At 40.6% G+C, this 23406-nt stretch overlaps 1 protein-coding gene across 2 annotated transcripts in view; it reads left to right on the forward strand.

Moving 5' to 3' along the window:
* The window catches only part of LOC140070881 (transmembrane protein 272-like), a 49586-nt gene that overhangs the window by 11773 nt on the left and 14407 nt on the right, over positions 1–23406 (forward strand). For both annotated transcript variants that reach the window (XM_072117908.1, XM_072117909.1), the window contains exon 3: positions 21665–21709. In XM_072117908.1, the coding sequence (XP_071974009.1) occupies positions 21665–21709 (45 nt within the window). The remainder of the gene's footprint in view (positions 1–21664; positions 21710–23406) is intronic.

Here is a 23406-nt window from a genome sequence, read left to right on the forward strand (position 1 = left end):
CCGAAAGCTATCTCGTTTCTAAGGGACAGAATGGATACATTTATGAGAAATTATCTTCACACAGGAACATTCTTTTTAATAACATCCAATTGAAGAAATGTTTATATATGGAAGATTAGTGAAACTGAATGTGAGTGCCCAGACGAGAATACCCCTTTAAGTCCTAGGCTACAATAAACAGTTATAACAGTTATCACAGGTCTCTGATATGCAGCTTTATTATTAATCCTGGTTCTTATGACACTCCAACATTTTTAAAATCCAATTGTCACAGAGACCAAAAAAATTTTGACTGGGGTTACAATAATATAGTATACAGTTCCGACTTACATACAAACTGAACTTGAGAACAAACCTGCAGAACCTATCATGTACGTAACCCGAGGACTGCCTGTATTGAGTTTATAACTTATGGATTATTGTACAGTTTTTGAGCTACTTTGGTAAGACACGGGATCTAATTTAGACAGGCATTCAATGATGTGATTTCTATAAATAAAGCCTTTACCCAGCAGCAGAGTTCAAGGCAAGTACATGCAGAGATCTCCCTGGCATTGTGTAGGTTGTAAGGGGCCCCACCTTAAAAACACTGTAACATCTAAGAGGCTTTCTGTTGTGCATACTGACCTTTAAATAGATATGTACTAGTTGCTCTAAACAAAATATACCTGACCAATTTGTTAATGCATGTATGTTAAGAATTTTTAAGGCCCTATAATGTCATACATATTACAACACATACACATGTACATAACATTAACCCCTTAATGCTGCAGCCATTTTGTAGCTTAAGGCTCAGCCACATTTTTTGGATTCTGACTTGCGGCGTTTTATATGGTTATAACTTTTGAACACTGTTACTTATCAAAACGATTCTGAGATTGTTTGTTTTTTTCCCCACATGTTGTACTTCTTTTTAGTGGTAAATTTTGGCTGATACGTTTTGCGTTTATTTTAAAATAAAAAAGAAAAAATGCTGATTTTTTTTAAAAATGTGCCATATTGGAAATCATTGCGTTTTTCAGGCATATAGATTTGCCACCTAAATAAGTTGCTGAATAACATTTCCCATATGTCTACTTTACATTTTCATTTTTGAAATGTCTGGATAATTTATTTTGACGTCATGTGGCTTACAAATCGAATATCGCTTTTCCGGATTTTCAGAATTGACTATTTTAGGGATTAATACAGTTTTGAATGAAATTTTACATATTTAGTATCTAAACCCCCTATATAACCAACCCATTTTCAAATCTGCACCCCTCAGAAACAGCTTTTAGGAACATTGTTAACCCCTTGAGATCTTCATGGTACCGTATATACTCGAGTATAAGCCGACCCGAGTATAAGCAGAGACCCCTAATTTTACCACCAAAAACTGGGAAAAACTACTGACTCGAGTATAAGCCGAGGGTGGGAAATGCATTGGTCAAACCCCCCCAGTAGTATACAGCCTGCCAGCCCCCAGTAGTATACAGCCTGCCAGCCCCCAGTAGTATACGGCCTGCCAGCCCCCAGTAGTATACAGCCTGCCAGCCACCAGAAGAATACAGCCTGCCTGCCCCCATGTAGTATTTAGCAGCCCCTAGTAGTATACAGCAGCCCCTAGTAGTATACAGCAGCCCCTAGTAGTATACAGCAGCCCCCTAGTAATATACAGCAAGCCCCCTAGTAATATACAGCAAGCCCCCTAGTAGTATACAGCAAGCCCCCTAGTAGTATACAGCAAGCCCCCTAGTAGTATACAGCAAGCCCCCTAGTAGTATACAGCAAGCCCCTAGTAGTATACAGCAGCCCCTAGTAGTATACAGACAGCCTGCCCCCACGTCCTTAAAAAAATAAACTTATATACTCACCCTCCGATGTCAGCGCGGCTCTCCGATGTCGGCGCGACTTACCGATGTCCCCGATGTCAGTGCGTCCCGTCTTCTTTCTTCTCCGCGGCTCCTCTTCTCTCTTCCGGCATGGACGCGGCCATGTTTTCTTCTAGCATGCGCATACTATGATGCGGCCGCTGCTGACGTCATAGTATGCGCGGCCACTAAGAAAACATGGCCGCGTCCATGACGGAAAAGAGAAGAGGAGCCGCGGAGAAGAAAGAAGACGGGACGCGCTGACATCGGGGACATCGGTAAGCCGCGCCGACATCGGGGAGCTGCGCTGACATCGGAGGGTGAGTATTTAAGTTTATTTTTTTTTTGAGTGGGTAATTTTTTTTTGTTATATACATGAGTATATACGGTAATTGAATCAAAATGGAGGGGAAATTTAGAATGGTCACATTTTACACATTTCCAAAAGATAAAAAGAGAAAACCCACCATACAATTTGTTCTTCAATTTCTCCCGAGTACAGAAACCCCCCACATGTGGCCGTGACTTGTTTTATTGGCGCACAGCGAAACGCAGAAGAGAAGGAGCGCCCTGCAGCTGCCAGGATTTTAGTTTCCTCATTGGCCCCTTTTGTAGGCTACAAAACAGTTTTTTGTTTTTGGGGCTATGTGACGGCATTTTCTTTGCGGGCTGAGATGCTTTTTCCAGTGTTACCATTTTGGGGTTGGTATCCCCTATTGTTGAAAATTTAGGAACTTTTTTTGAGGGCAGGAGAAGAAAAGCATCAATTCTGTACTGGATTTTTTTTTTTTTGGTGTTCACTATAAAGCCTAATAATCATGTTATCTTTATTCTATGGGTCGATGCGATTACGGGGATACCATACATGAATATAGAGGCCTCCCAGAGGCCTAGCCACCACTCTCACAGGAATATTCAACATGCTCCTTGAACGTCCAGTTGACACAACCATAGCAATGGACTGAGAGCTAGGAGTGCTGATCCCGCAAGACCGAGAGATGTGATCTGCAGGATACATTTCTATAGCCTAAAAGAGCGAATTATGCCGAGAGCAAGAGTGAAGGGAGAACTGGACTTTGGCCCTAAAATCAGCTTGTTCCCAGACCTCTTTAGGCGTACATTGCGGCAGGGGGCGATACTGAGACTGCTCCTCTCACAACTCCAAGAAAAGGGTAGAAGAGGCTTTCCCTTTGCCCTATACGCCCGCTCGAGTGATATACAGTCTACTCTGACACATCTGGAAGATCTTCCGGCCTTCCTTCTGGATTTAAACTTACCACCTTTATCTCTTCCGGACTGGGATGCTCCGAATTTAACAGCATTCCGGCCTAATCCAGGGGCCTCATTGTGGGGCAACACACAGTCAGTTTGTAGCATCACCCAGGCCCCGCAGACAGCAGATACGCCAATGTCTATCCACTGAAGAATCCCAAGAAGACTGAGTCTACGTGAAATGTCGTCAAGACCGGTGAGACTGTTTGATTAATCTGCCTTTGCCTGTAGCTGAATGCTCTTGATACTGACGACTTCACTCTCCACGGCACATTGGGTGGATCTACCGGCCTGCTCATGTCTGGTCCCCATTATTGTTTTGTTTTTTAGCTACAATATGTTTTTTGTTTCCTACTTGGTTCACTACCTCTAATTTTGTATGCTTATATCGGCCTACAGGCACACTATGCTCAAGTTGACGGAATTTCACACTTCTTTCTTTATGCGGTCAAACCCGTGACGTTAACTTGTGTTGAGCTGTCTCTCACCCCCAATAGGTGAAACCTTGGTAAAGCACCGAGGTTTATTAGATTGTTCATTGTATCTAACATAGTTGCTATCTATAGGATAGCTAGCTGCATCTATTGTACTTCCCTTGTGTTCTCCCTCTTATACCCCCCACTCTCACACTTTTGCGTAAGTAACAGCTAGTGGCGATAAACCTCCATAATGGCTGCCCCTCTAAAAATTTGCTCATTCAATGCTAAAGGTCTCAATGTCCCGTAGAAACGGTCCCGTGTTCTCTATAACTTTCACAAACCGTAAGCTCAGATCCTTTGCATACAGGAAACTCACTTTAGCTCTACTCAGTCCCCCACTTACAAAAATCGCTACTTCCCGGTGTCTTATCACTGTACTAATCCCCAAGGGAAATCAAAGGGTGTATCAATATTCCTTCATAAATCTGCAAATGTTTATGCTCCCAATTCGGAGCAGACTTCCTTTTTAGTAAGGGTGCTTGTTGAACTCTGTACCTTTGCCAGGGGATCGCTGATATTGTGCGTGGATTTGAACCTAGCTCTCAATCCGCTCCTTGATACCTCTATGGGGAAATCCTCTGTATCTTACAATAAATTAAATAGAATCAAGAAATCCCTTCACGCATTGCAGTTATGTGATGTGTGGAGATTGAACCACCCGACAGAGAGGGATTATTCTTTCCTATTTATGGTACACAACACCTATAGCAGGATTGATTATATCTTTGTTCAGCACCATCTCCTTTCACAGGTCCAGGGGTCTGAGATAGGGTCAATTTACTTATTGGACCACGCTCCCTGCGTGTTAGGAGCGTGCATCTGCATCTCCTGCACATTAGGTCTCTTGCAACAGAAACGGAGCGAAAACTGAGTAGAGTTTACCCCTCCTGCCCCAATGAGTGCTGGCGCTGCAGACAGGCTCCAGGAACCATGACCCATAATTGGTGGGGATGTCCTTTACTGGGGCCCCATTGGTCCAGTGTTATTAACCTGATCTTGACACTAACAGGTATCAAATTAAATGATGACCCCCGTTACCCTCCTAAACATCCTCCCGATTTCAACACAAAAAGCTAAAAAGTCACTCCTGGGTTTCTTGTTAATAGCTGCCAGGCTACTGATACCACGTCTATCGAAGTCCACCAGGGTCCCATCTAGCTCTGACCTCCTCTCGGAGATTTCACTTTTACACAGGATGGAAGAACTTACAGTGGCATCCCATCACACCACTGAACAACATATAAAGACCTGGGGGCCGTGGCTTGACTTGAGAAAATCCCTGGACTTTCTCTCCTTCTCGTAAGTCATCTATCACATCTACAATACTGATTGTGAACCTGAGACGTTTCTCACTGATGTCCGCATCCCTTCTTTCCCTACATCTTTCCTCCCTCCCTCCTTAGTTTCAGTGATGGGGTGTATTAGTCTACATGCTAATTCTAGTTCTGAAACCGTCTTAAGTGCAGCTAAGGAATTATATTCTGTAATTGAATCCTATTATGACAGAATTATTTCAATCGCAGACAAAACACTTATAGTAAGATTAAATCAAGGCTGTTCCACTGATATATGGTTTAATATGTAGTATATCATTTGTATGAGGTTTAATGTGTTCAAAAAACAAATGATATACTACATATTAAACCATATATCAGTGGAACAGCCTTGATTTAATCTTACTCTCAAGTAAGAGTATGTTTAACCCCTTAAGGACGCAGGGTTTTTCGGCTCATTTCTCGCTCTCCAACTTCAAAAATCCATAACTTTTTCAATGTTATTTATTTTAACATGCCGTGTACTGCGAAGCTGAAAAAAAATTCCAAACGTTCTTGTGGGCTCAATTTTTACGACTTTCACTCTTTGCTCCAAATAACACGCCTACTTTATTTTTTGGTTCGGTGCGATCGCAGAGATACCAAATTTATAAAGGTTTTATTGTGATTTAATACATTTTCAAAAATTAAACGAATGTGTACAAAAAAGAAAATTTTTTTTTTGCCATCTTCTGACGCTAATAACTTTTTCATACTTTGGGGTATGGAGATGTGTGAGGTGTCATTTTTTGCAAAATGAGGCGACGTTTTCATTGCTACAATTTTGAGGTATGTGCAAAATTTCATTTTTTATGTTATGTAAAAAGGTGTAAAAGTCGCATTTCGGACATTTGGGCGCCATTTCCCGCCTCGGAGGTCACCGCCGCCCATAACCGTTTTTATATTTTGATAGATCGGGCATTTTGGGACGCGGCGATACCTAATATGTTTGTGATTTTTACTGTTTATTATGTTTTATATCTGTTCTAGGGAAAGGGGGGTGATTTGAATTTTTAATATTTTATAAATGTTTTTTTTTTTTTAAACTTTTTTTTTTTTTTTCCACTATTTTTTAGACCATCTAGGGTACATTAACCCTAGATGGTCAGATCGCTCCGCTCCTACCATATACTGCAATATTTCTGTATTGCAATATATGGCATTTTTGCAGCACATTCATTACAATGAGCCAGTGGCTCATTGTAACGAATCTGCAGAAGCCAGATAGCTTCGGGTCAAACGAAGACCCGAGGCTACCATGGCAACCGATCGCCGCCCCCCGATGACGTTCGGGGGCGCGGCGATCGCATTATTTAAACATTTTTTAAACGCCACCGGTGCAAGCACCGACCGTGGTTATTAGCGGTGGGGTTTTTCTGCAATATGCAAAAACCCCCACCTTTGTATGAAGAGGACTCAGCCCGTGAGCCCTCTTCATACATCCCTTATAACTCTCCGCCGTACAGCTACGGCGCATAGCGTTAAGGGGTTAATATCTCTCTCTCTCTGTCTCTATCTCTCTCTGTCTGTCTGTCTGTCTCTCTCTCTGTCTCTCTCGTTTAATGTTCCAAATCTCTCAAAATATATTGATTGCATCTGTGCAAGAAAATATCACATAATAAACACAATCAGCAAGTAGACAAAGTAGTTCCTCTTTGATTTTAAGTAGCTATATGCTGCTGTAGAGAGCAGTTAGGATGGACTGGAAGGACAGGCTAAAATTATTTCCTACCTAATTGCCCAGCCTACCAAAATGGTAGACGACAACTGATCGACATTTGCTTCCTGCAACAAAGTGCAAACACAGTGATAAAGGACAAGACCATACAGATACAAAACAGTACTCAAAAAATGTGTCAGAATCAGGAGGACAAAGGTAGGCAAACAGGCAATAGAAGACTATAGCAATCAAGGAGGAAGTAGTAGGCAAAACTTTTATGAGATGCTGGAGTTCTGGTCCTGAAGATTATTAGATTATTAGATCAGTTGTCAGTTACATTCAAGCAGGTCTGAAATGTGAGTGGAGGGAGAGTCTGTCCATCAGCGTGGAATATGTGTTTGCAAACCAAGTAGACCGAATGGGCAGAGATGTTGGTGTTCTTGTAAATCCAGACCTCCATGGGATATTAATTTAGATTTTTAATGATCATTTTTATGTTTTATTATTATAAACGGATTCCACTATGTAATGAATCAAGAATTACTTAAATAATAATTTTAATAATAATATTTTTTGGGAAGTGTATATATAGTGAGAGAGAACATTATAAACAATAATTAATTTGCAATTTCACATCACCTAGCTACTTATATTGTAGTATGTCATGCACAGATAAGTCGAACTGTATTGTTATGACAGCTAACATTCTCTGTGATTCGGGTGTAACTTGAAATGTCACAGAGGGTGCGATTAGGGGCAAAAATTGTTGGTACATTTCCACAGATCTGAATATTTAACACACAGCTGTATGCATAGAAATGTATGATATATGGTATATTACATCCTCATGTGCTATTTTTTTCAGTGCATGAAAAGTGAGATTCTCCTGGTTAGCAGCAGTGAGGAATATTCAACCCCTGGCAGTAAATGGGTTAATGAATGCATATGGCCAATATATGACTATACTTCTTGGTGCCATTTGTGCACAATAGTATCTGGAGGTACAAATCTTCATGACCAGTTCTTAACTCTTAACTGTATAGTACAGAAAAAGAATGCAGTTTGAAGGAGTTACTCTCACTACTCCATCAATTGTAAATAAAAGGTGTTTAACCCCTTAATGACCGCCCTATCGGGAATCTACGTCGGTCATTAAGGGTACTTCTTCTGACACGACGCCTTTCTACTGCGCCGTGTCAGAAGAAGATTTCGGGACATTGGGTCAGTATAGTGCCGGTGTCGGGCTGTGATATCACAGCCCAGACCTGGCACTAACACCCGGGATCGGAAAAACTCTGGGGGATCCGATCCCTCCTGCCGCTGCCCCGGGTCTCGACGAGTGACCCGAGGCTGTCGGCTCCTCTTCTCGCCGGGTTCTGCCTTCCTGGCAGGACCCGGCTGTAAGTAAGTGAGCATGCGCGGCATGCTCAGTTACTTACACTACACACTGCGATACAAGTGTCGGATCGGATGATCACTTGTTCAAGCCAAAAGGTGGAAAATATGTGAAAGTAAAAAAAAAAAAAAGATTAAATCATTTTATAATAATAATTAAATAAATAAATAAAATAAAGTCCCATAATCTCCCCAGTTACACATATAATGCAAATACAGTATATAAAACACAAAAACACACGAATAATGTACATATTTGGTATCACCGCGTCCGTATTAATCTGTACAATAAATCTAAATCAATATTGAACCCGCTCGGTGAACGATGAAAAAAATAACTACGAAAAACTTCCCGTAATATACAATTTTTCATCAAACACCATCACAAAAAATGTTCTAAAAAGTGATCAAAAAAGCTACGTTCCCTAATATGATACGACTGAAAAGAACAACTCTTTTCGCAAAAAATAAGCCCTCAACCAGGTCTGACAACAGAAAAATACAGACGTTATGGCCCTAAAAATTTGTCAATAGTAAAAACAATGCGATTTTCTCCAATATTGGTTTTGCTCAGGAAAATTGAGCAAAGATAAGAAAAACTATATAAATGAGGTATCATCGCAATCGTAGTGAACCAGAGAATAAAGATAAAATATTATTTTTACATTACGGTGAGCGGGGGAAAAAAATGCTAAAAATCCAAAATAAAAATTGATGATTTTGTTTGTGTCCCCCTTGAAATAGTTAATACAATCTCATGAATAAGCTATAGACCCCCTAAATGAATTATCTATACATTGTACCTCATCCCGTACATAATAAGTCCTCATATGTTTGCATTACCAAAAAAACTTAAAATGTATAGGTCGTACAATGTGACAATACAAATCTGCAGTGAATGGCGCCTCCATTCATTCTATACTCGGCCATGCGCCCTTACAGAAGTTTACCGCCACATATGGGGTATCAGTAAACTCGGGAGGAATTGGGCATCAAACATTGCAGTGCGTTTCATCATTTAATTTATTCTGAAACTGTCAGTTTGGCCTAAATGAATGTATTTTCCAAAAAAATTCCATAGTTTCTAAATCGCAGGTCCATATTGTTTTAACCCATGTGAAACACTTAAAGGGTTAATGGACTTAATAGAAGTTGTTTTACATACGTTGAGGGGTGAAGTTTCTATAGTGGGGTAATTTATGGGGTGTTACTATTATTTAGGCCTTTCAAAGTCACTTGGAAGCTGAGTTTTCCCTCAAAATGTGAGTTTTGGCAATTTTCATGAAAATGAGAAAAATCGCACCTGAAGTTCTGCACCTTATAACATACTAGAAAAGTGAGAGGATGCATAAAATATCATCCCAACATAAAGCAGACATTCCGTAAGTGTAATTTATCAAGCTTTTTGGGTAGTTTTACTTCCTGTCTGGAAAGCAGAACATTTCAAACTTGGAAAATGAAGGATTTTTACAAACTTTTGCCAAATTTTCACTTTTTTTTAGAACGAATTGCAAAACATATCACTTAAATTTTATAACTAACATGAAGTACAATGTATCACGAGAAAACATTCTCAAAATCACCTGGATATGTTAAAGCGTTCCAAAGTTATAACCAATTATCGTCAGATTTGAAAAATCGAGTCTGGTCATTGAGCTGAAAACTAGTGTCGGTGATAAGGGGTTAAGGACCAAACCATCAGTGTCCAATTTTCACGATTGTATTATTATTATATACTCACAAATAATCTATGAAATGCATGCTTCAATTAAATCACTTTAAACTTCATAAAATACTAAACACTTTGCATGGCCCTGGGTTCCACCTCTTTAGGCTTCTTTCAGTATATACTTATACAGTATATGTATCCAAATTTCTCCCAACAACAGCGAGGAGATTTACAATCATATTAACATCACAAAACTTATTGTCATGGGTACTCCTGCAACCCACGTCTCGGGTTGCGGGCTTACCTGTAATCCTCAGGTGTGCCCCAGCTCCCCACTGCATCCGCTTACCTGTCCTCGCTCCCACCTCCCGTCCAGCGGCTTATGGAGATTTAAAGGGCCAGCGCACCGCTGATTGGTGCTGGCCCTTTTCAGGAAATGGTTAAAAACTGGCCTCTACCTGCATCCCCTGCCGGATCTTTGTGCTCTAAGCCGTCAAGAAAGCTTTTTTTCCTTGCCTTGCACCAGTGTATTGACTTCCCTAGTGACCCATGACCTGTTCCCGTTTACGCTCCTCCGCTGCATGTTCTGATCTCCTGTCTGTCCCCAACCACGAACTTGCCTTCCATTTCTGTACCTTGCCTTGGCTGCCAAAGTTGCACCTGTGGAACGACCTGTTATACCACGCCGCAGCAAGTCCAACCTGCTTAGTGGCGGGCTCTGGTGAAAACCGGGCACCATTTAGACTCTGGTCCCAGGTGTCGGCTTACATCATCGTCCGTGGTGGTCCAGTGGGTCTACTACCCCTGGAGCCTGACACTAATATCTGTCTCAGTTACCGATACGAAGGAGGTATTCGCAAGGCATTATGGGGATTGTAGGAAACTGCCATGAAGTGTGAATACTCTATACTGTAGAATGGGCGAAAATTAAAAACTTGGATAAAGTTGTGAGCCAAACTTGATATTAAAAAAATGTGTATAATTGAGGAAGATTTTTCTTCTCATTAGACAGAACCATAAACTTTCTATATGGAAACAGACTTAAATAATAATCATCTTTATTTATATAGCGTTATCAAATTCCGTAGTGCAATAAAAACTTAAAGAGAATTGTCATTAGTTTTGACCATGTAAAACTGCTTATGGTGCATTTAGAGCTGTGTAACCATACCCTTATGTATGTTGTTAGTAGCAGCAGAGCTGTGAAAAATGCCTTTCTATTACAGGATCATAGATGGACTTGTGGTGATGCACTATTGTGCATGATATTTTCAATAAACACAGCGGTAATGTTAAAATAGAAACCTGCTACAGCATTGACTCTTAGCAGATGGGAGGCGCTGTCCTGAGGAAAACCTGAAGGTTAATCATGAAAAATAATTGCTCAAACCTTTCTGGGCAGCAGAACAATTGTGGACAAGGGGGAGGCGCTGTCGGCAGGGGAATGGGTGTCTACGCACTTGATATAACTTGCAAACATTCAGGCCTGAAAATTTGCAGACTATAGCGCAATTGGACACCAGCCATGACTGAATTGGCATGGACTTCATCATATGTCAGAACTCCTGTATGATGTCTCCCATAGACAGTATTTGGCAGCTTTGGTATGGAGAGAGGGCATTGTGTCAGGGATGGAAACTATGCCTCCTTAAGGGGGTTATTCTGCAATCTCTGCTGCCAGATTTTAAACTAGCCTTTAGAGCAGCCTCACGTTATGGCATCTGTGAATATAGTCTCTAGGACATTTTAGGGCTATGGCAATTTTTTTGTACTTGTCTTGTTGCTCATTTTCATTGTATGCTATACATGCAATCCTCAGGTTACATATAAGATAGGTTCCATAGGTTTGTTGTTAAGTTAAATTTGTATGTAAGTCGAAACTGTATATTTTATCATTGTAGTTCCATACAATTTTTTTTTTTTTTGCCCCAGTGACAATTGGAGTTTCAAAATTTTTTGCTTTAATGGGACCAAGGATTATTAATAAAGCTTCATTACAGACACCTATAGTCTGAGACTATAGTAAAGCATCCAGAGAGCTTTAACTAGGAGTCGTCTGTAAGTCGGGTGTCTTTAAGTAGGGTACCGCCTGTATTCTTGAGTTACAGCTATGAACACTTTGTGCACAAGGTGGGTCTTTCCTTTAATTTGTAAACAGATAATTTGCTTCTGACTTTTCTAAAAAAAAAAAAAAGCTCCTGTTTTCTATCTTTTGTTTGGCCATTGTTGGGAGGGGTGGCCCAATGGGACTTGTTGCATAAATTTGCTAACTTAGGGGGAGCTTGGTGTTGCTTGAAGCAACAAGGCACCAGAAGGACATACTGGGTTACGTATTATTAGCTGTGCATGTGCTGAGTAGTGGAGCACTAGTACTAGTAGACATTTTATCACGGGACAGATATGGCCCACATCAAAGTTTGACACCCCTGCTCTAGACCCTCCAACTATTTACGCTGTTAGGCTCTGACCAATTAGGGAAAAATAGTCATGCATGTGTAAAAAGGGTACAATTATTCAATTCTATTCACTGTTAACTCTTTCTATCAACATTAAAAGCACTTTGTGTGAATTGAGGTGTAAAGACTGTTGTGGAAGAACCCCTAAATATTTGCATTCCCTATTAAACAGTAATACTGTAGCACTTTTTTTCTGAACAATTTGTTGGGCTGATTCCATTTCTAAAATATTTTCTACAAATGTATTACAGTAATAGTTATTCTGGTGGATGTTACCAGAACACACCCTAATTGCTAAACTTGACTACGTTTCCAGGAGTAAATGCACATTATAGGGCTTTAGAAAATATGATTAAGAATTTTCATTTTATATTTGGTAAAATGGACACATCAGTGATGACAGGCCTTCCTTAAAGGGGTTGTCAGGGTTTAAACAAAAATATATAACTGGCTAGGAGGGGGGACTAAAAAAAAACAGAGCCCCGGCATACCTTCGCCGTCTCCTGCCAGTGCTGTGGATCTGTTTGTTTACAGAGGCAGGCGCTTCAAACAGACAACTTCTGGTCGCCAGCTACAGCATTGAATGTAATCCTGTGTCTGGTGCATGGCAGTGGGTGTGCCCTGCCTCTTTATGCAAACAGACGGTATATTACCAACAAGTAATCAAAAAGGAAAGACTGTTGGCAGTTGCCAATCTTCTAGTTATCTTCTTCCTTTATGGTATAAGGTAGACACACTTGCCAATAGAAGACATTTTAAAAATGGGGAAGTAAGAACATGCTGCATGCCTATACTGAGGCAATGGTCGTTTAACGCTACCTGTCCATTTGGTGAGTGCCGTCTGTCTTTCCTTTATAGTTTTCTTGTTGGTAATATATACATGAACTCTGGCGATTGTAGTTGTGGTAATACCATATAGCAAACTATTTGGTAGATACTCTAAGTGAGAGTGCCACTTTTACTTGTGTATACTGTATATACTCGAGCATAAGCCGGATTTTTCAGCACAAAAAAAGAAGTCAAGAAGAAAAAAAAAGGGTGTACTCCCCTAACATTGCAGCTCTGGCATCGGCTCCGCGTCCGTCACAGGCAATGTGACGTCAGCCGCTCGCTGACATTCTAATTCACGCACTATGATGTCAGCGAGCAGCTGACATCACGATGTCTGCGACGGACCGTGCAGGGACACAGAGCCTATGCCAATGGATAGAAGAGGACCTGTAGGGGGGGGGGGGGGGGGGGCATCGTTTGGTAAGTACACTTTTTGTTTTCTTCCTACAGGCTATATGCTGGGGGGCAGGGGCTGGTAGGCTATATACTACAGGGGATGGCAATCTGAGTGTAGTTGGCCACCCCAACTTATTCAAATCAAACAAAATTGGTGTCAAACGTTTGTGCTGGTTTGTGCAGCTTAAATTTTTCGTTTGTGCCGCTTTTGTTTTTAAGATATTAATCAAAGTTTCCAGAGGTTATCAGAGATCAACCAGCCCCTCCCCCCCCTCCACATTGCCCAAATCAAACAAAACTGGTGCTGAACTGGTGCTGAACCTAGTGACACTTCCCTGGTTTGATCACCATGGGGAGCTAGCAAACACATTGTACTTTGGAAGAAATGAACTCTGATGACCTCTGCAAAAAAGTATGAATATATTAAAAATGATAACGCACAAACTAAAATTTTTGCTGCACCAACCAGCACAAACGTAGCACTAATGTTTGACATCCGTTTTGTTTGATTCGGTTTATGTGGGGGGTAGGGGGGGGGCTGGTTGAAACTTTGACCTCTAATTTTTTTCTTTTTGTATTCAAAACAAAAGCAGCACAAACAAAAATTTGAGCAGCACAAACCAGCACAAATGTAGCAGAATTGTTCGGCACCAGTTTTGTTTGATTTGGGCAATGCGGGGGGTTGGTTGACCTATGATGACCTCTGGAAACTTTCATTAACCCCTAGGCGCACCAGGACGTTATAGTACGTCCCCGGGGCTAGATGCTTAGCGCACGGGGACGTTCTATAACGTCCTGCTTCTGGCACCGGCTCACGAACGGAGCCGGTACCAGAAGCAGCGGCTGTCAGCTAACACCCGCGATCGGAGCCGGCTCCGATCGCGGGTGTTAACCCCTTACACGCCGCGGTCAAACATGACCGCGGCGTGTAATGGTGTTTGCGCTGTGGATCGGATCCCCCGTGCCGCTTACCGGGGGATCCGATCCACTTCTGGGCAACTCCGAGGACTGGCATGTGCCCCGGAGCTGCCCGGTCTCCATGGCAGTCAGACCCCTTCCGGGTCTGACTGTAAACTGTCTGAGCATGCGCAAGCTTGCTCAGACAGTTTACACTGCTCTACAATAAAATAGTATTGTAGAGCAGTGTATTGAACTTAAACCAGTGATCAGAGCATCACTGGTTCAAGTTCAAGTATGTATAAGTAAAAATATGCAAAAACACTTAACACTACACATTATAATAAATAAAAAATAAATACATAAAAATATAAGCCCCTAAAATGTCACTTTCCCATAAAAACACTTAATAAAGTATAAAAAACACAAAAACACAAAAAACCCCGCATATTTGGTATTGCCGCGTCCGTAACAATCTGTATAATAAAACAGAATCGTTACTGGACCCGCACGGTACACGCCGTAGAAAAAAAAACCCAAAAATGTTCCGAAAAAAGATAATTTTTAATTAATACCCTATAAAAAAAAATGCTCTAAAAAGTAATTTAAAAAATGTTATGCACTCCAAAATAAGCCCACTAAAAAGAACAACTCTTCTCGCAAAAAATAAGCCCCTAACTAGATTTGTCAGCCGAAAAATAAAAAAGGTATGCATATGAAAAGACGATGATGCTAAAATGAACAAGATTTTCTCCAAATTGGTTTTTATTCAGTACAATTGAAAAAAATACACAAAACCCCCACATATTTGGTATCCCTGCGTCCGTAACAATCTGCATAATAAAACAGAATCGTTATTAGATCCGCAAAGTTAACCCCGTAAAAAACAAAACAAAAAAAAGCTCCAGAAAAAAGATCATTTTCAATTAATACCCTATAAAAATGCTCTAAAAAGGGATTTAAAAAATGTTATGCACTCTAAAATAAGACCACTAAAAAGAACAATCCTTCTCGCAAAAAATAAGCCCTTAACCCCTTCCCGACATTTGACGTAATAGTACTGCATCGCGGGAGGTGCGTTCCCGCAAAATGCAGTACTATTACGTCAAGCTTCTGGCCCCGGCTGCTGAACGGAGCCGGGGCCAGAAGCTGCGGGTGTCGGCTATATGTTATAGCTGACACCCGCCTCTAACACCCGCGATCGGAGATTTCTCCGATCGCGGGTGTTAACCCCTAACACGCCGCGGTCGCGCTGACCGCGGTGTGTTAGAGGCATTTAAAGATATTTAAATGTGAATCGGACCCCCCCGCGGCGCTTACCGGGGGGGTCCGCTCCTCCGATCGCAGCCCCGGGACTGCCGGTGCCCGGGGCTGCGCGATCCTCTTCTCGGTGCCGGGTCCGTGCCTCCTGGCAGGACCCGGCTGTAAGACACTGGGCATGCGCAGCATGCTCAGTGTCTTACATTACACAGTGCAATACATCTGTATTGCACTGTGTAACCTGTAAAAAAGCTTGAACAAGTGATCAGAAGATCACTTGTTCAAGCTAAGATGTCAGTAAATGTAAAAAAAGTAAAAATAAATAAATAAGGGTTTTTTACAGTAAAAATAAATAATAAAAGAAAGTGAAAGTCCCCCCAAACACCACATTTCCCTTTACACAAGTAATAAAGTATAAAAAACACTAAATCACGAAAAAACCCCACTTATTTGGTATCGCCGCGTCCGTAACAATCTGTACAATAAATCCTAATCATAATTGGACCCGCTCGGTGAACGTGGTAAAAAAAAAACCCCAAAAACGTGCCAAAAATTAAAACTTTTTATCAAATTGCTTTACAAAAAATGTTCTAAAAAGTGATCCGAAAAAGTTACAAGCACCAAAATGATACCAATAAAAAGAGCAACTTGTCACGCAAAAAATAAGCTTACAACCAGCTCCGTAAACCAAAAAATACTATAATTATGCCACTATAAAAATGGCAATACTAAAACAAATGCAATTTTTTCTATTCTAGTTTTCCTTCAATAAAATTGGACAAATAAAAATAAAACTATATAAATGAGGTATCGCCGTAATCGTAGTGATCCGTAGAATAAAGATAATATATTATTGTTATGCTACAGTGAACAACCCCCCAAAAAAATGCTAAAAATCCAAAACAAGAATTGATGATTTTATTTTCCTCCACACGAAAAAAGTTAATAAAATTTCTTCAATAAGCTAAAAACCCACTAAAATTAAGTTTTTTTTTACAGTGCATCTCGTCTCGCAAAAAATAAGCCCTTATTTGTCTAAATTGCTTAAAAAATAAATAAAGATTGTATAGCCTATTCCCAACGAGCGTTGTTATAGAACGGTGCGGCGAGTAGTGACTTTCCAACACCGGTCAGGGTAAGACGGCGGCTGTTCACTAATCGGGGTAAGACGGTGGTTGTTCCTGACAGCCATCCATCCTGCCCCATGGACCAGAAGGGTTACGTCCCCCCCACACACCCCCAGTTTATTATCGCTGCTACTGGCTCATCAATTCAGACGAGCCGATAGCAGCGAATTTACTTATGACGTCAGTAATACCGATCACCATGTCTGTAGACACGGTGATCGGGGCAGGGTGGCGGCTGTTCCTGACAGCCACCAATTTTGCCTTGCGGTCCAGAGGGGTTTTGTTGCCCCCCTCTGTCCATGTTTGCCGCTATTTGCTGGTCGATTTGGTCCAGCCAAAAGCAGCAATATTCGTCACAATGGGCATCGCTAGGGTGAATAAAAGCAACACTTGGTGATAATTTCCCTACTAAAACGAAGATTTGGTACAAAAGCGCTGGCCGTGTACATTGTACAGATTATGGTGTACAACTCTTACGAGCTGTTCCAATGTGCAGGTCCTGCCGTATCATTTCTCCGTTTTCAAGAGGAAGATATTAGGAAACTAATATTGGGACAAGAAGGACGGGGCCCCAGTACCTCTGGTTTAGATGTTCCTGTGTTTTGCCAGGACAGCATTTTCCCGGTGAATTCTGCTGCTTCTAAAGGTAGGACTCAAGAAAGAGTCTGTTCCAAAAGAGGAGTTAGGATGGACACTATGTACTACTAAGAGACCTGCGACAACTCCAGAGTGACAAAAGTTTAGTTGGTCCCCTGGTATATTCTACCTCCTTATACACTAGACATTCACAATTCACGCCCAACCTATTGTGAATTAATTTCGGTAAAACGAATAATTGTAACAACTGTTATGTCCCGTTGCTCCCTAAACCCCTCCATTATTTCATAACGGGCCACATAACGGGCACTGAACTTTCCAGAAATTATTGCAATTTCCATCTTGGACTCCATTGCACATCATATTTGGAAACCACCTATATGTTCAAAATGCTCATTTCACCACGTGTATTACACTACACCACATATTACACCTTGCTATATTCCCCAAGGGGTGTACATTCAACAATTAGGGTCACTTTTCGGGTTTCCTCTATTTTGGTACCACTACGGCTCTCCAAATTTATCCTCACACATGTGAAGGATTTCTGTCAAATTTGGCCTCTAAAAGACAAACACCCCTCTTTTCCTCTACTGTGCGCCCATAAAGCATTTTATATGCACATGTTGGGTACTTCTACACTCGGGAGAAATAGTTTTACACCTTTTTTGGGGTTATTTAATATATTATCCCTTGTGGCTTACATAAATTAGGGGTAAAGTGACATTTATAGGAAAATTTTCACCTTTTTAATGATTCGGGCCTAATTGGATCATTCACCTGTAGGGGCAAATACATATATTACACATTGCAAAATTCTCTAAGGGGTGTGCACTCAAAGATTAGGGTCACTTTTCGGATTCTTCTCTGTTTTATACCACTAGGGTTCTCCAAATGCATGTCAAACATTTCTGTCAAATTTGGCTTCTAAAAGGCAAACATTCCCCTTTCCTTTTACTGTGCGCCCATACAACATTTTATATACACATGTGAGGTACTTCTACACTCGAGAGAAATAGGTTTACACATTTTGAGGGGTTATTACATTTTTTTATCCCTTGTGGCTATATAAAATTAGGAGTAAAATGACCTTTATAAGAAAATGTTCACCTTTTATCTATTTAAGTCCTAATTAAATCAAACCCCTTACGGACAAATACACATATTACACCTTGCTAAATTCTCTAAGGGGTGTGCTTTCCAAAATGGTGATACTTGTTGGGGTTCCGCTCTGTTTTGGTACCACTACGGCTCTCTAAATGCATCCTGACACATGTAAACGATGTCTGTCAAATTTGGCTTCTAAAAGGCCAACGCCCCTCTTTCCCTTCTGAGCTTTACTGCATACCCATACAACATTTTATTTGCATGTGTGGGGCAATTTTATACTCGGGAGAAATGCTAGTACACATTTTTTGGGGTTGTTTCATCTTTAATGCCTTATGGGATACAAAAATTAGCCGTAAAAGTGACTTTTTTGGGAAAATGTTCACCTTTTTCCTTTTAGGGACCTAATTGAAGCAAACACCTGTAGGGGAAAATACACATATTACACCTTGCTAAATTCTCCAAAGGGTGCACTTTCCAAAATGGTGACACTTGTTGGGGTTCCCCTCTGTTTTGGTACCACTAGGGCTCTCCAAATGCATCCTGACACATGTAAAGGATGATTGTCAAATCTGGCTTCTAAAAGGCCAAAGCCCCTCTTTCCCTTCTGAGCCCTACTGTGCACCCATACAACACTTTATATGCAAAAGTGGTGCAGTTCTGTGCTTGGGAGAAATAGTTTTACACATTTATGGGGTTGTTTCATCTTTTATCCCTTGTGGCTTACAAAAATTTGGGGTAAAAGTGACTTTTTTGAGAAAATTTTCACCTTTTTTCCCTTTTGGGGCCTAATTGAATCAAACACCTATTGGGGAAAATACACAAATTACACGTTGCTAAACTCTCCAAGGGGTGTACTTTCCAAAATGGTGTCTCATGTTGGGGCTTTCCTCTGTTTTGGTACCACTATGGCTCTCCAAATGCATCCTGACACATGTAAACTTTTTAAGCCATATTTGCCCTGCAAAAACGAAACAACGCTCTTTCCATTCCAAGTGCCCCCCTGTGCCCGTACAGCAGGGTACAGTGACAAAATGGGTATTGGCATACTCAAGAGGAATTGCCCTCAACATTGTAAAATGCATTTTCCTTTTTAACCCATTGTGAAGGTGCAAATTTTAGTGTTAAATGAATCTATAGTAAGATAAAATTACATTTCTCTAATTTCACTTTCATTTATCTTTCACGCTCATGAAACGCTCAAAGGGTTAACAAAATTCCCAAAGGTTGTTTTGAATATTTTGAGGGGTGTAGTTTCTAAAATGGTGTCATTTGTGGGGGGTTTCTGTCATGTGGGCCTTATAAAGTCACTTCTAACTAAATTGACCCTCCAAAAGTAGGTTTTGATGATTTTCGTAAAAATCTGAAAAATTGCACCTAAAGTTACAAGCCTCCTAACATCCAAAATAAAGGAAAAGATGTTTGAAAAATGATGCCAAGTTAAAGCAGACATATGGAAAATGTTAGTTATCAAGTTATTTTAGTGCTATGACCAACTTTCCAAAAAGTAGAAAATTTTGAATTTGGAAAACATTGTTTTTTTCAAAATTTTTGCCAAATTTCCATTTATTTCATAAATAAATACTAAATATATTTATTAAATTTCTCAACCAGCATGAAGTACAATGTGTCACGAAAAAACAATCTCAAAATCAACTGGATATGTTAAAGCGTTCCAAAGTTATAACCACTTAAATAGACACATGTCAGATTTTAAAAAATGGTCCATGTCAGGAAGGTGAAAAGTGGCTTCAGCGTTAAGGGGTTAAACAGATTTGTGAGGCGAAAAATAAAAAAGTTATGCATATGAAAGACGGTGATGCTAAAAGTAACAACATTTTTGCCAAATTACTTTTTATGCACTAAAAATGGGAAAAAAATAAAAAATCTATATAAAGGAGGTCTTTTTGTAATCGTGGCGACCCATAGAATAAAAATAATATACTATTTTTATGGTATGGTAAACAGCCAAAAAAAAAAACCCCATAAAAATCTTCCTGAAAAGTGATGATTTTCATTTCCTCCACCAACAAAGAGTTAATAAAATCTCACCAATTAGCCTATAGATTCCCCCAAATTACGTACCAGAAAAGTGCATCTCATGTGGCAAAAGAAATAAGCCCCTATAGGTCCACATTAAAAAAAGAAAAAAATTATAGCCTGTACAATGTGACATAGCAAATCTGATCTGGATGGCGCCTCCTTCCCTTCTATGCCCTTCTACGCCCATACAGCAGGTTACCACCACATATAGAGTATCCGTGTACTCGGGAGAAATTGGGTAACAAACTTTGTGGAGCCTTTATTCATTTAATCCATTGTAAATGTTTAATTTTCCACCCAAAATTAGTGTATTGTGAAAAAATATTACAATTTGCAGACTGCACCTCCATTTTGTTTTAACCCCTATAAAACACGTAAAGCGTTAACAAACTTCTTAAAAGTGGTTTTTCATACGTTGAGGTGTGTAGTTTCCACAATGGGGTATTTTACGAGTCCCACTATTATTTAGGCCTCTCAGTGTCAATTAGAAGTTGAGCAGGTCCATCTAAATACAGGTTTTGGTGATTTTACAAAAAATTTGAAAAATGATACCTAAATTCTGAGCCTCATAACATTCTAGTAAAATATGTGAAATCTTAAAAAACCATGCCAACATAAAGCAGACATTTGGGAAATGTAAGTTATGAATTTATTTGGGAGCTATGACTATCTGCATCAAAAGTAGAGAATTTAGAACGTTGAAAATAAAGAATTTTTCCAAATTTTTGCCAAATTTAGTTTTTTTTCATAACTAAACACAAAAGATATCATCCAAATTTTTAAACTAATTTGAAGTACAATGTGTCACGAGAAAACAATCTCAAAATCCCCTGGATATCTCATAGCGTTCCAAAACTATAACCACTTATAGTGACACAGGTCAGATTTGAAGAATGGGGCCGCGTCCTTAAGGCCAAAATAGGCTGTGTCCCCTAGGGGTTAATATCTTAAAAACAAAAGCGGCACAAACGAAAATTTCTTCTGCACAAACCAGCACAAACGTAGCACAAACGTTTGACACCAATTTTGTTTGATTTGAACAAGGTGGGGGGGCCAACTTCACTCTGGTGGGATGGCAGGCTATATTCTACAGGGGCTGGCAGTCTACATACTGCAGGGGCTGGCAGTCTACATACTGCAGGGGCTGGCAGTCTACATACTGCAGGGGCTGGCTGGCTATATACTACAGGAGCTTTTTATTCTTATGCTAAATTGCCAAAATTCTGTTATTTGCTGCTAAGATTGCATTCTGTTGTAACTCCAGATTAAACCAAAATAATTATTACATTTTTTCTATGTGTTTTAGGTGAAAATGAAACATTTCGTTTTTCCCAAAAAATTGAATTTAAGCGTAAGTATAAAATGTCTTCTGTGTCCTTTATTATTAGTTGCTAAATATTTCAAATCTGTCTTGGACTAGAGAAAAAGGTGAATTCTGTGAGACCAATGGCACATGTACACCTTACTTTTTTATTAATTCTCTAAGCCTAAAGCCTCCACACAACAGTAACCCTTGTACTTCATATCTGTTTTGGCTGGTGACTGGCTCATGTAGTTCATTATTTTTCATTAAATATTGTTGAAGCTTTATACAAACCTCTTACCTTTCTGCACACCTCCATTGCAGTGTGAATGGTAAGCTTTGGAAAGCAAGACCTTTACTGATATTGATTTTTGACTCTAAAACATCTGCTTTAAGAGAAATACAGCTTATCATCCCTTCCTGTCTTCCATTAACAAAAAAAAATAAAATTGGGGAGGAAATTGTCAGGCTTCAGGGATACTGGACCCACTGGACCACCATGGACGATGATGTAAGCTGACACCTGGGACCGGAGTCTAAGTGGCACCCGGTCTTCACCAGAGCCCGCTGCTAACCGGGTTGGATTTGCTGCGGCGTGGCACTACCAGGCTGTTCCACAGGTGCGACTTTGTCTGTTGTGGCAGCCAAGGTGAGGTACAGAGTCAGAAGGCAACTTCGTGGTCGGGGACAGCAAGAGGTCAAGACAGGCGGCAAAGGTTCAGGGTCAGGAGGTGAGGACTGGCAGCAGAGGAGCGTAAACAGGGACAGGTCCGGGGTCACAACGGGAAGTCAATACACAGATAAATGGCAAGGGCAGAAGCTTTCTCTTAGGCATATTGCACGAAGATCTGGCGGGGAATTATGGTAGAGGCCGGCTTTTATTCAATTCCAGGAAATGGCCAGCGTCAGTGAACCCTGGGGAGCCTGTGCCACAGAGAGTGACACGGGTGCGCTTGTGACCTGGTACATGGGTCGCAGGAGCACCTGTGACAGAAATAAGTATATAAGGGCTTCAAACCCTTAACAACCTTTTTGTTTATGTATTTCCGTTTTTTGCGCCATACCTTCAAAAATCCATATATTTTTTTCCATATACAGAGCTGTATGAGGGATTGTTTTCTGCATTACAAATTGTACTTTACAGTGATGATAGATTGCATATATTCACATTTGCACATTTTTCTTGTGGGTTCTGCATTTACACCAGTCAATGAGATGACATTTTCATTGCTGCCATTAAAGGACACCTGGCATCAGGTCTGTGTCACTTGTCCTGTCACTACTACCTGTTGGAGCAGCTCACAAGGATTCCACCCCAGCCAGTATCTAGTCAATTAATACATTAATCATTGCAAAATCAACTTTTCATTATTATGTAAATGAAGCTGGTCACATGGTCAGAGGCAGTGATGTCACTCCAGTTACCCCTCCCATCTCCTCCCCCTGCTCATGTCTGTGTGTAATGTATCTGCTGACATGCTGCATCCTTCTAATACACATGTGTGAGACACAGACATCAGCTACACAAGTACCTGACATGTTCTGCTATAACATGGCTGCCTGAAGCTGTTGTATCTCTCCTATACACACACACAGGCTGCAGGGGGCACCAGCACCAGGAAGCACACATTATACAGCCTCACACCATTATACAGCCTCATACCATTATACAGCCTCACATACAGCCTTATACAGGCTGTCAGTCATGCACTGGGGGTGTGGCTGTGCCTCCCACTCATGAATAA

This window comes from Engystomops pustulosus, chromosome 7 (genome assembly GCF_040894005.1).
Source record: "Engystomops pustulosus chromosome 7, aEngPut4.maternal, whole genome shotgun sequence".
Classification (NCBI taxonomy): Eukaryota; Metazoa; Chordata; class Amphibia; order Anura; family Leptodactylidae; genus Engystomops; species Engystomops pustulosus.